Below are 13,979 nucleotides of genomic sequence, written 5' to 3' on the forward strand. Positions count from 1 at the left end.
TGGACCTTATTACCAAAAGTGGAAGAGCTACCTCATGAGGTTTTGTGAATGAATGACAAAAAAGTTTGGTTGTTTTTTTAACATTAAAATGCTTTATTGTTATTAAAATATGCATAAATAAAAGCTCACAAAATATAAATGCAGAGTTTAAAAACGAATTGTGAAGCAGACAGTCTTGTGGCTCCACCCATATAGAATTTTATCAGCACCCCAGAAGCACTCACTGTTCCCCTCTCCCCCAGCTCATCCTCTTCTAGGTAACTGTTATCCTGACCTTCACAGTAATCATCTCCTTGCTTTCTTGATAAATGTACTAATTATAAATGCATTTCTAAACACTGAATTTTTTTATAGGTCAGTTTTTCAGGCTATAGCTCATATACAGTAAAGTTCACTTTTTAGAAATATACATTTTAAATGATTTTATTTTTATACAGCCGAGTAACCACTACCATGATCAAGAGTATTTCCATCATCCCAAGTTTCTCTAAAATCTCTTACATAGTCATTCCCCCCTCCAACTTCCAAACCGTGGTAACCACTGATATGATTTCTGTTCTGATTAATATTGCTTTTTTCTGACTATCCTCTAGTAGGAAAGCCTTTTGCATCTGGATTTTTTTTAACTTAGCATAATGCTTTTGAGATTCATCCTTGTTATTGCAAATATCAGTAGTTCATTTTTGTTTGTTGTTGAGTAGTCTTCCTTTGTATAGATGTACTATAACTTATTTATTCATTTAACAGTTGATGACATTTGAATTGTTTCTGGTTTTAGGCTGTTATAAATAAAGCTGCTATAAATATTCATGTGTTACTCTTTGTATAGATGTATGCTTTCATTTCTCTTGGATAAATTCCTAGGAGCAGGATTGCTGAGTCATATGGTATGTGTTTAATGTTATAAGAAACTGCCAAACTGTTTTCAAAGTAGCTGTACATTTTGTCATTCTCACCACCATAATAAGAGAATTCTAGTTTCTCTGCATTCTCTCCAGCACTTGGTATTATCAATTTTAAACATTTCAGCCATGTTAAAAGATGTGTAATGGTGTCTTATTGTGGTTTTAATTTGCATTCGCTTAAATTTTCAAAACTATTTTTTAATTTTAGATCCTTTGCTATTACATGATAAATCTTAGAAAAACACCTTATAAATTTCTCCAGACTTCTTGCTGAGATTTTGATTGCATTGAATTTGTAGGTCAATTTGGGGATGATTTACATCTTAACAATATTGAGACTTCCCATCCATGAAGATGGTGTATAATTAATTTCACTTAATTGGGTCTTCTTTGATGCCTCTTAGGAATGTTTTGTAGTCTTTTGTGTATATAGTCTTATTTGTACAATCTTATAAATATTTTGTTAGATTATCCATGTATATTTGACTTTTTATGTTATTGCAAATGATAATTTAAAAATTTCAATTTCTAGTTATTTGTGTTATACAGAATTGATTTGTGTCGATCTTGTATCCTGTGACTTGATAATTAATAATTTTAATATCGTTTATAGATTCTTTGAGGTTTTCTACAAAAGATCATGTCATCTATACATAAAGACAACTTTATTTCTTTTTTTGCAATCTATATGCTTTTTGTTTATTTTCCCTTACTTATTGCATGGTCTCGGTCCTCTAGTACAATGTTGAATACACTTGTGAGAGCAGACGTCTTTGCCTTTTCTAGATCTTAGGAAGAAGTCTTCAGTTTTTCACCATTTAGTATGCTGTTAGCTGTAGAATTTTTACAGATACCCTTTTTTAGATTGAAGAGATTCTTTTTTCATCCTACTTCTCTGAAAATTTTTATCATGAATGGATAGTGAACTAATGCTTTTCTGCATGCATTGAGATGATCATATGGTTTTCTTCTTCTTTAATCTGTTAATATGTTGAATTACATCAATTTATTTTCAAATGTTGAATCAACTTTGCTTTCCAAGAATAAATAGCAATTGGTCATGATCTATTTATTTTTTCCATATTGCTGCTGGTCTTTTAATTTCTAGCTTTATTGAGCTATAACTAGTATATAACATTGTGTAGGTTTAAGGTGTACAACATGATGATTTTATATATATGTATATATGAAACAGCTACCACCATAAGTTTAGTTAACACATCCATCATCTCACATAGATTTTTTGTGTGATGGGAACTTTTTTTTTTTTTTTTTTTGCGGTACGTGGGCCTCTCACTGTTGTGACGTCTCCCGTTGCAGAGCACAGGCTCCAGACGCGCAGGCTCAGTGGCCATGGCTCACGGGCCTAGCCGCTCCGTGGCATGTAGGATCTTCCCGGACCAGGGCACGAACCCATGTCCCCTGCATTGGCAGGCAGACTCTCAACCACTGCACCACCAGGGAAGCCCTGATGGGAACTTTTAAGATCTACTTTCTTAACAACTTTCAAGTATACAATATAGCATTATTAACTATAGTCACATGCTGTACTTTGGACCCCTGGTTTGTACCTTTTGACCCCTTTACCCATTTCCCACACCCCACCCCCACCCCTGGCAACCACCAGTCTACTCTGTGTTTCTGAGTTCAGGGTTTTTTAGCTCTCACATATAAATGAGATCATACAGTATTTGTCTTTCTCTGTTTGGCTTATTTCACTTAGCATAATGCCTTCCAAGTTCATCCATGTTATCACATATGGCAGGATTTCCTTTTTATGGCTGAATAGTATTCCATGGTATATATAGGCCACATTTTCTTTATCTATTCATCCATTAACAGACACTTAAGTCATTTTCCACGTTTTGGCTATTGTAAATAATGCTTCAATGAACATGGGGGTGTAGGTATCTCTTTGAGACAGAGATTGTATTTCCTTTGGACATATAATATATACCCAGAAGTGGGATTGCTGGATCAATTCTATTTTTAATTTTTTGAGGAACTTCTATACTGTTTCCCCTAGTGGCTCTATCGACAGGTGTGAGGTAATATCTCATTGTAGTTTTGATTTACATTTTTCTGATTATTGGTGATGTTGAACATCTTTTCCTGTACATGTTGGCCATTTTATATCTTCTTTGGAAAAATGTTAATTCAGGTTCTTTGCCTTTTTAAATCGGATTATTTATTTATTTGCTGTTGAATTGTATGGCTTACTTATATGTTTTAGATATTAACCCCTAATCAGATGTATGATTTGCAGATATTTTCTCCTGTTCTGTAGGTTGCCTTTTCATTTTGTTGACTGTTTCTTTCACTGTGCAGAAGCTTTTTAGTTTGATGTAGTCCCACTTATTTATTTTTGCATGTGCTTTTGATGTCAAATTAAAAAAATCATTGCCAGGACTGATTTCAAGGCAATGTTGCTTTTCTCTCTACTTTCAAAGGTCTCTCTTTGTCTTTTACTTTTGTCAGTTTAATTACAATGCATTTCAATGTAGTCTTTTTCAGGCTCAACCCATTTATGGTCCTTTGAGCCTTGTGAATCTGGATGTCCATTTCTCACCTTAAGTTTGGGAAAGGGACATTATTTCTTTAAATACTCTTTCCATCCCTTTCTCTTTCTCTTCTCCTTCTGGGATTACCATACTAGTATATTGTTTCTATTATTGTTGTCCCATACATCCCGTAATCTTTCTTTACTAGTTTCATTCTTTGTTCTTTTTCCACCTCTGATTGGGTAATTTCAAATGATCTGTCTTTGAGTTCACTGATTCTTTCCTTTGCTTGATCAAGACTGTTGTTGAAGCTCTCTATTATATTTTTCAGTTCAGTCAGTGTATTCTTCAACTCTAGGACTTGTGAGTTATTTTTTTCTTTATGGTTTCTATTTCTTTGTTGACCTTTTAATTTTGTTCATGCATTGTTTTCCTAATTTCAGTTAGTTGTTTGTGTGTTCTTGTAGTTCACTGAACTTCTTTAATAGGATTATTCTGAATTCTTTGCACTGTCTATAGATCTCCATTTCTTTAGGGTCACTTATTGGAAGTTTATTAGTTTCTTGTGGTGGCATCATAACTGATTCTTCATGATCTTTGTATACTTGCATTGGTATCTGCACATTTGAGTACATGGTCTCCACTTGCAGAGTTTACAGGTTTGTTATGGCAAGGAAGGACCTTCACCAGTCAGCTGGTAGCATCTACAGGTAAATAGAACTTCCCATAGGGTTTTCTACTTCTGTGAAGCCACAGTCTGTGCTCTGAGGTTGGAGTTGGGGTGCTGTTGGGTGGGGCTGGTTGCTGGTTTCCATGTTCAATTGGGGCTGCTAGATGGGCTCCCAGGTCAAGTCAGGCTGATGGCTATGTTGTGGTCAGGTGGGGTTACTAGCTGTGTTCTGTAATCACCTCTGGTTGGGCACATTCACAGTCTTTGTTCCCTGACTGGGTGTTGTCACCGGTTGGATTCTGTGATTGGGCAGGGTTGCAGGCCATGCTCTGCAATTGTTCCTGGTCAGGTGGGGCTTCAAGGTGTGCTTCCTGAGCAGATGGAAACAGTGGCTGGATTCTACATTCAGGTGGGGCCACAGGCCAGGCTTCATGGTCAGATGAGATGTCAGGCTGTACTTTGCAATCAGGCAGGGCCACAGGCTGTGCCCCAAAGTTGGGCAGGACCACAGGATGGGCTTTACAATCAGATAGGTTGTTCATTGTGCTCTGCTCTTGGGTGAGGTGTGGCCTTCAGCTGTACCCCACATTTTGGTGGGGCAGAAAATGTCAGGGTTGCTGTCTGGATCCCTTGGTGTAATGGGACCAGAGGCTGTCCTCTGATGCTGGGCAGGTTACTGGCTGGGCTCCCTGCTTGAGTGATTACATAGGTAGCATTCAGCAGGGCTATATCTAGGCTCTGCTGCTGCATTAGGTGTTAGGCTGGGTTCTGCAACTGGAAAGTACCTTAGGTTGGGCTCTGAGGCTGCTCAGGGTCACTGTTCTGGCTTCCTGATTATCCAGGGCCAGAGGCTATGCTCAATAGTTAGGTATGGCACCTGGCTTGACTCCCTGCCCAGGCGGGCTGTAGGATGTGCTTCGTGGTTGCTAGGTATATGTGGGCATGCTTCTCAGAGGGGTGAGAGCTCGAATTTGCTCCCTTGTCTGAGTGGGCCATAGTATGTGCTCTGTACCGACTGGCCATCTATAGCCATGTTTCTCAGAGAAGTGGGACTGGAGACTGTGCTTAAGAGTTAGGCAGAAGTGCGAAATTTGCTCCTTTGCCCGTGCAAGCTGTAGCATGTGCTCCATGGTTGGTTTCCCGCAGTGCTTTTATCAATTTACACTCCCCCTTTCAGTGTAGGAGAATTCCTTTTACTCAGTATCTTTGCCAGTACTTTATATTGTTAGAGTTTAAAGTGTTTTCAGTGTAGTAGCTGATTAGCAGTGTTATGCTGGTGCTGGACATAAAATCAGTTAACAACCACCACCACAAAACCAACATCTCTGTCCTTTTTTTTTTTTTTTTTGTATTGTTTTCTGTGGGAGAGTTCATTTCAAAGCCAAGCCACAAGTTTTTTCATCTGTTTCATAGCAGCATTTACTTAGTGTTTAGTCTATTTAATAAATTTTGCTACTTTTTCCCTCAATTTTTTTCTAATTATTTGTATTGATGCTATGCCAGTTTCTTTCTCTCTTTTTTAATCACTAGTCATTAAATGAGTTGAGTTTTCTTGGAATAGTTATTGGTAAGAAGATACTGTGGTGGAGGAGGGTCTGGGAGGAGTTCCAGATTTGCTGCCTTTTTACAGTGCAAAGATTTCTTTTTTCGTACTACCAAATAGTCTTCTTGCAAATAAGCTAGTCATGTGATTCTTTTTGTGTGAAATCTAGCAATTCTACTTGCCTCCGAATTCTAATGAAAATGGCAATGTAGGGTTGTTACTGTTGGTGTTTTTTATTTGTTCTTTTATTTTTCTTCTTTGCTTTTAAATTATTGCCAGAAGGAGGAGAAGAAAATGCTCACTGACTTAGCCATGCTGATACTAGAAATCTTGACTGACTTTTTTAACCTAATTTTTTTCCATTTGCAGTTATAAAAAGTTGATGTCTCTGAAAATAGATGATAGCGATATAAGACCGAAGATCAGTTTAAAATTTGGTACAAAAGGTATATTTTACTTTCATATGTCTCCTGTTGAAAACTGTGTTAAAAATTTTGACTTGCTCTGTAAAGAATCATGCCATTAACAACCGTGTGTTTCTTTGAGTTTGTCATTCTCTGTACTTGGGTTTACACTAACAAACATCACTTGGTGTAGGCTGGAATTCATGGACAGAAAGATCAGCAGGTGTATGGGTATCACATTACCTTGCATCTATAGAGAGGTTTGCTGGGTTTGGTGCATAGCTGTGACTACACAGATTGAGCTTCAGCTGATGTTCCCTACCAACTCCTCACTTGTTGCATTCCCTGTTAAAAGGGTGAAATGGAAAGAATGAACATTTGGGGCTCAAGGCCAAGTAGTCTAAACTTAGGTGTCAGCTCCTTAGGAGTGTGCTAGGCAATGCCAGCTGCTCAGCACTTGGAGAGCTTAAGGGCTCCTGGACCCATGGAAGAGTAGTCTGGTGGCATTCCTTCTTGCTAGGGAGAATGGATGTCCCTGATCCTAGCCAGCTTCTTATTTGGCAGCCCAGAGAAAGCTCCTTGAGTCATTTGCTTTGTAACCTTGTTTGCCTCCACAGTTTATGTCAAGTATATCAAACAAGAATATTACTTTAAAAATCTTTTGAAACACAGAATCATGAAGGATAAAATAATAAAGTTGCACTTTATAATAAACACATATTTTATAATTTTAAAAAATATACCATCATATACCAAATTCTTATTTCTAATTCACTTCAGTCTACCTTCCTCTTTGGGAAGTGCTACTAAACCAGAAAAATATTAAATAGTTCAGTCTCATGCCTTATTCCATTTCATTGATGAAATACCTACTTAATCATTAATTTATTTTTTGAAAGGATAAGAACAAGAGGTTCATAAGATCAGTGAGTCTCAAACTTTAATATATATTTGAATCATCTGTGATTTTGTTAAAATATCGGTGCCAATTCAGTATCTCTGGGGTGAGACCTGAGATTCTGTATTTCTAGCAGGCTCCCATGTGGCTGCTGCTGCTGCTGCTGGCCAGTGGACTGTACTTTGAGAAGCAAGGCACTAAATCACTTTATGTTTCTTGCTATAGTTCTGCATTGTCTAATACAGTAGTCACTAGCCATATGTGGCTGTTTAAATTTAAACTCATTAAAATTAGATAAAGTTTCAAACTCAGTTCCTTTGTCAGACAAGCAGCATTTCCACTGTTCAGTGTCTAGTGGACAGTGAAAATCTAAAATATTTTCATCACAAAAAGTTTTACTGTACAATGATGATTAAGATAAAATATAATTGCCTAAGTAAAGTATAACTAAACACTGGCAGTTACCATTCTTTAGAGTCTTCAGAATTTTCAAAGACTTAATACTTTTATCCCATTTCATGGCCAAAGCTCATTTATTTGAACAAAACCCTGGATGGTTGAAAGCCTTCTATAGTGATTAGTTTTTGTGATTACTTTTGCTTGGAACATACTGTTTTTGTTTTGATTCTTTGACAGCTAGACAGATAGCAGCATGCTTCTTGAGCACTGACTGTGACAAAGCACTGTACTGTACTTCATTCTTTTGGAATAGTGCCTGTCCTACAGGAGCTTAGGATGTAATGCAAGAAATCACATAGAAAAAGAGCATTAATGTGGAATCTTTTGACTTCTCAAAATTCATTTTCAGATGAAATGCCTATCTTCAAACTTGATTATAATTATTTCTATCATCTGCTTCATATAATTATTGTTTCTGGTACTGACATTGTTCGGCAAATATTTGATGAGGCTATGCCACCCCCTCTTTTGAAAAAAGAGCTTCTTATACACAAGAATGTACTGGAACCCTACTACAACCATCTTTGGACCAATCACCCTTTGGGTGGAGCATGGCATCTGCTTTATCCCCCAAACAAGGAGCTGCCACAGTCCAAACAGTTTGACTTATACCTCCTATTAGCTCTCATAAAACATTTGAATGTGTTCCCCGCACCCAAAAAAGGCTGGAATATGGAACCACCATCTTCTGATCTCTCTAAGTCTGCAGACATCCTGAGGCTGTGCAAATACAGGGATATCCTCCTTAGTGAGATTTTGATGAATGGTCTCACTGAGTCACAATTCAATTCAATTTGGAAAAAAGTTTCAGATATTCTTCTGCGCCTTGGGATGAAGCAAGAAGATATTGACAAAGTGAAGGAGAATCCCATTGAGAATATCTCCCTTGATTACCATCAGTTGTCCATCTACCTAGGCATACCAGTACCAGAAATCATTCAGAGGATGTTATCCTGCTATCAACAAGGTACAAAATAATTATTTACTTAAGCCAGTAAACCTTCACTGAGTGTCTGCTATGTGCCAGGTACAGTGCTAAGGGTAGGAGATTCAGTGAGCTCACATTCTTGAGAGAATATCCTCATCAAGAAGCCAGTAGAAATTACAGTGCTAGAGATGTTTCCAGAATACCATGGGAAATTCTAGCCTAAGAGAATCCAAAAAGGCTTTCTGGAGATAGAATATCTAAGGAGTTGTTAAATGACATGTAAAAGTTAGCCAAGTGAAGAAGATGGAGAAGGATGTTTCAGAAGGAAACAAGAGCAAAGGTATAGAAACATAAAAATATAGTGCAAGGAACTAAAAAGTTTGGCAATACTGAGATTAAAGTAGGGGAGAGTTCATAGAATACATTCAAGAGGATTTCTCTTGCCTTGTTGAGGAATTTGTGTTTTCAAAAAGGAATTGTTGAATATTTTTAAGTAGAGGAGTTTTATCACTTCTACAAAATTAAGGATGCCTAAAACCATGAAATACAGGTACTGAGTATTTCAAGAATGCCCTTTTAGATACCATGAGTGTATGTTTCTCCTTTCTATCAGAACCTTGACTTTTGTTTAAAAGTTTGGTCATAAGTAATTTTAAAAATCAGATAACATTTATGCAAGGTCTAAGGTTGGCGGTGGCCATTCCCAAACATTATTTGTTGTTATGGGGAAGACTTCAGACCTCCTCCCCACATTCCAGGATAGCTTCTCAGCTGTCATGGTGGAAAGTGGAGTTGAAGCCATGTCAGCATCACTGAAACCCTTGCTGTGTTATTCTAGGTGAATTTTCCTGGTCCCAAGTTATTAGTCATACTACCTGGTGAGCAACTGATGATCACACTGATGCTATTTAAATATATAACTTTCCAAGTTTCTAGTAATTGTTGACCTGGTCCAGATTTTCTTCAGCTATAATTGCTAGGCCCCAATCCCACTCCTTTTGCTAAGGCTCTGGGATTCCATTGTGTTTTCCTACTTAACCTTTAAGAAAGCTTTCTTTGAACATAAAAGAAGAGAATGCTGAGTTTGATGCTATAAGAAAGTCAGGCGAGCACCCTTGACTTGTAAATTGGGTTATAAATTAGAGGCTTTTCTTTTTTACATTTACTCTATTAAGATTTTTTTTTTTTTTTTTTTTTTTTTTTGCATTACGCGGGCCTCTCACTGTTGTGGCCTCTCCCGCTGCGGAGCACAGGCTCCGGACGCGCAGGCCCAGCGGCCATGGCTCACGGGCCCAGCCGCTCCGCGGCATGTGTGATCCTCCCAGACAGGGGCACGAACCCGCGTCCCCTGCATCAGCAGGCGGACTCTCAACCACTGCGCCACCAGGGAAGCCCCTCTATTAAGATTTTGAATGACAAAAACTTATGAGAATAAAAATATTTGGGAAAGTGAGTTGAGCAATAAATCCAAGGTATTTCAAACAGTTTTCACTCTGAAAGTCTGACGAGCTTATTGCTCAAGTCCCTTTAATAGAGGCTTTCCTAATATCTTATATGTCTTCCCTAGTAGTTATTACAGTTTGGTTTTCATTTGTGTATCTGATTATTTGATTAATATCCATTGTCCCCACTAAATCTCTATGACGGTTATCTTTTTTCTCACCATTCAAACTCTAGAGCCTAACACAGCCTGATATATCATAGGTGCTTAATAAATATTAATGGGCAAGGAGAGAGAGTGCTCATCAGGATTTTGCTAAAAAAGAGGCTCAAACTTTCAATGGAGGTTTGCTGCATAATTGACTATTACTTCATGACCTTAGACTGTAAACTGTAAAAATTTGCTTCTTGATTTAAAGTGCTTGTGTTCTAGGCATTATCTATTATGAACTATCATTTTTTTAAACCTTTCTTTCTCTAAACATGGGTTTATAACCTTTATGTTATAATCTAATTATTTCTTGTTTAAACTGGATTCGTGAGTGAAGCTGGTTATTTTTACTTATAATATTTATTGGTGCAGTGTAAAAAATCTTCTCATTTTTCTTAGTCTCAGTCTGATATTTGTTGGTTACATTTGCAATTATATATCTAAATTTTTTCTTTATGTATCATAGGAATTGCTCTACAGTCAATAACGGGCAGTCAACGTAAGTATGTTTAAAAACCAAATGCCTAAGTGACCTTTCAACCCAGGGTAGCTAAGGGGCACCTGTAGATTTTTACTCGGTCAGATAAACTGTATGATAAACTGTAATTGTTTGTTATAAGCTCAGAAAATTATATGGTCAGATTACTACTGGTCAGCTGAATCTAGTATGAGCCTTTATTCTTCCTTTGTCTTAGTGCACATGCCCTAGGGTTTACCCTAACAGAGTATTTTAACTTTTGACACACAGGGCACTTCAACAGGCAAAAATGCCTACCTGCTTGCTCTACCTGCTCATATATGCTACTGTTTAGCTTATGTAACTTTTATCTGGTTAACTATCCATTGTTAAGCTATATACTTTTCTGGCAGGTGGTGAGTTGCTAATTTTTTTATTTCCATTTATGTACTGTTGGTTTTTTAAAAATGGAATTCAAATTCTGCAATTAAAATTATACTTAAGAAAGTAATACCATTTTTTTTTTTTTTTTTTGCGGTACGCGGGCCTCTCACTGTTGTGGTCTCTCCCGTTGCGGAGCACAGGCTCTGGATGCGCAGGCTCAGCGGCCGTGGCTCACGGGCCCAGCCGCTCTGCGGCATGTGGGATCTTCCCGGACCGGGGCACGAACCCGTGTCCCCTGCATTGGCAGGCAGACTCTCAACCACTGCGCCACCAGGGAAGCCACACCGTGGGTTTTGTTTGGAGTAAAATTATACTTAAGAAAGTAACACAATGGGTTTTGTTTGGACCATCTGTGATCAGTCAGATGAAGTCCACAAGTTTAGATATTGAATCTCTGGAGCAGTGTCAAGGATCATGGTATCAAAGAAGTCACATAATTGGGGGCTGATACCCTTTAATAACCTTTGATTATAAAAAAGAAGAAAAAAGGGAAAAATACATCTAGCTTTTCCTTCTCTTTATGTTTTAGACTTATGCCCTAAAATAATACTAGTTGCAATATTTAATAAGGTCAATGTCAGGATACTCAAAAACTTAGTATTTAGAATTGACTTAAGTTCTACATTATCTATATCTATAGTCTGCTTAAAATAACAGCCAAGTATCTTAGCATTTGAGTTTATATTGATTGGTTTCAGGCTAGTATATGTACCTGTTATTTGGTCATTGATAAATGGGCATTTTATTTTCATTTAGTATTTGAACAGAGTAAGATGTCTTCTATTTCTGGGGTGGTGTTATGGGGGGAGTAAATATATTTAAAATAGTGATAAGAGACTAAAATTATATGCATCCAGACTTTGAGTGTTTTGGTTTTAATATTTAGGTATTGAAATAGAAGAGTTACAAAATGAAGAAGAAGAACTAAGTCCACCTCTTATGGAGTACAATATAAATGTGAAATCAATCCCTGAAATACAGTTAGCAGAAATGAATAAAGATGGGGCATCGATACCCAGTGAATCTTCAACAGAATCTATTAAAGATCTCCAGGAAGTATAAGTGCTCATTAATATTTGAATTAGAAGAACTTAATCAAGGCTTTTAGTTTGTTGCATGTGCTATTCTTAAAGCCTCCCAGACAATCTTAGTTTATATTTATCATTAGTGTTTACACAGAGCTTGAATTGGAATGGTTCTTTTCCCAATACTTTCTTCCATAATCTTTCCTGCCTTAGCCATATATTTTGGCAGCGTCTAGTGAACGCTTATTATGTGTTTGGCATGTTTCTTCATCCTGAGTGGTAGAATGGATGTGGGAGGTTAACAGAAAGTAGAAAAAAGCATAGTGGGGAATAGAAGGAGAGAGAAAGGAAGAGAAAACAGGGATATTTCAATGCTATGTACACAGAGGTAGAATTAAAACCATCCAGGATGTATTTCTTTGCAGATAAGTGGTAACAGATACTATGTAGTCACTAAATTCTTCCTAGGCTTAATTTTTCATCTAATGGACCTGAATATGTTGATTTTTTTTAAGGTGCCTTCCTCCTCTGTTAGTCATGCATGCACGTGTGCAAGTGAGGACCTCTGAGCTCTTTTCAGTAGCCTACTTATTGACATTATATGTTGTTCCTTTATACATCAGTGATTTCTCAAGCAGAAAACTGAGATTAAAATTAAGATGAAAATAATTTTCCATAGAATCTAGAAGGAAAGTATGATCTATATTAGAAGATAAAAGATCCCAGTGGTTAGAGGAAATGCATTTTGTAAAATAATCCATTGTGCAGTTTGAATTACATATTAAATAAATGATTTATTTCTTATCTATCAGGTTAAGAGTAAACCAAAGAAAAAGAAAAAGACCAAGAATAAAAAGGTAAGAGGCTATATTAGCGTTATAATAGAGGAATGTCTGATTATGAACACTTAGGTTTAATACATGGTTTTACTATTAGTTAGAACTTAAAATTAGTCCAAGTAGACATGTAGCACAAATAACTTATAAATGTTCATAGCTTATTGAATATATGATTATAGAGAAGTCTATGTATGTTAGATTCTGAAAATAATTTAAACTTACAGTATGCCCTACTTTACTTCCCTAAATCATAATATATACATTTAAATATATAAGTAAAGAAACTGAATTAGTCACTTGGAAATTTCACTAATTTCTGTGTACGACTCTCATTTAAAAAAATGCCTACTCTGTTTTTTTTTTTTGCATCTTTATTGGAGTATAATTGCTTTACAATGGTGTGTTAGTTTCTGCTTTATAACAAAGTGAATCAGTTATACATATACATATGTTCCCATATCTCTTCCCTCTTGCGTCTCCCTCCCTCCCACCCTCCCTGTCCCACCCCTCTAGTTGGTCACAAAGCACCGAGCTGATCTCCCTGTGCTATGCGGCTGCTTCCCACTAGCTAGCTATTTTACGTTTGGTAGTGTATATATGTCCATGCCACTCTCTCACTTTGTCACAGTTTACCCTTCCTCCTCCCCATATCCTCAAGTCCATTCTCTAGTAGGTCTGTGTCTTTATTCCTGTCTTACCCCTAGGTTCTTCATGACATTTTTTTCTTAAATTCCATATATATGTGTTAGCATACGGTATTTGTCTTTCTCTTTCTGACTTCACTCTGTATGACAGACTCTAGGTCCATCCACCTCATTACAAAGAGCTCAATTTTGTTTCTTTTTATGGCTGAGTAATATTCCATTGTATATATGTGCCACATCTTCTTTATCCATTCATCCGATGATGGACACTTAGGCTGCCTACTCTGTTTTAAACACAGCTTCTTTTCATATTTTTACAGAAAAGTTCAGAAGCATTTTTCAAAACCTAAGAAATCTTGATTTTTTCCTTTGTGTCTAAGACTCTGCCCACAATACAGTAATGTACAAAAATGGTACAAATCCACAAAGCTTCTTTATGCCTCTTCCTGTTATTTGAGGGTTTTAAAATGAACAAGTTATGATCTGTAGTGCAGTTTTAGCAAGAAGTCTCTTAATAGCTTGAAAAATTACAAGAGAAAGTCAGGAGTATTTTTTTATTGGCTTAATTCTTTAAAGTTAAGACTATTATTTTAGAGCAATTTTTTTGGTTT

At 36.8% G+C, this 13,979-nt stretch overlaps 1 protein-coding gene across 6 annotated transcripts in view; it reads left to right on the forward strand.

Annotated features, from left to right (window-relative positions):
- DZIP3 (DAZ interacting zinc finger protein 3) overlaps positions 1-13,979 on the forward strand; it is a 121,663-nt gene that overhangs the window by 51,821 nt on the left and 55,863 nt on the right. For 5 of the 6 annotated variants that reach the window (XR_009532570.1, XR_009532568.1, XR_009532569.1 and 2 more), the window contains exons 13-17: positions 5,989-6,065; positions 7,730-8,347; positions 10,426-10,458; positions 11,747-11,916; positions 12,698-12,742. Coding sequence is in view for 3 of the 6 variants with exons in the window: in XM_060098763.1 (XP_059954746.1) it covers positions 5,989-6,065; positions 7,730-8,347; positions 10,426-10,458; positions 11,747-11,916; positions 12,698-12,742 (943 nt within the window). In the remaining 3 variants the exon portion in view is untranslated. The remainder of the gene's footprint in view (positions 1-5,988; positions 6,066-7,729; positions 8,348-10,425; positions 10,459-11,746; positions 11,917-12,697; positions 12,743-13,979) is intronic. The other variant, XM_060098764.1, reaches the window with a different exon arrangement.

Source organism: Mesoplodon densirostris, chromosome 5 (genome assembly GCF_025265405.1).
Source record: "Mesoplodon densirostris isolate mMesDen1 chromosome 5, mMesDen1 primary haplotype, whole genome shotgun sequence".
Classification (NCBI taxonomy): Eukaryota; Metazoa; Chordata; class Mammalia; order Artiodactyla; family Ziphiidae; genus Mesoplodon; species Mesoplodon densirostris.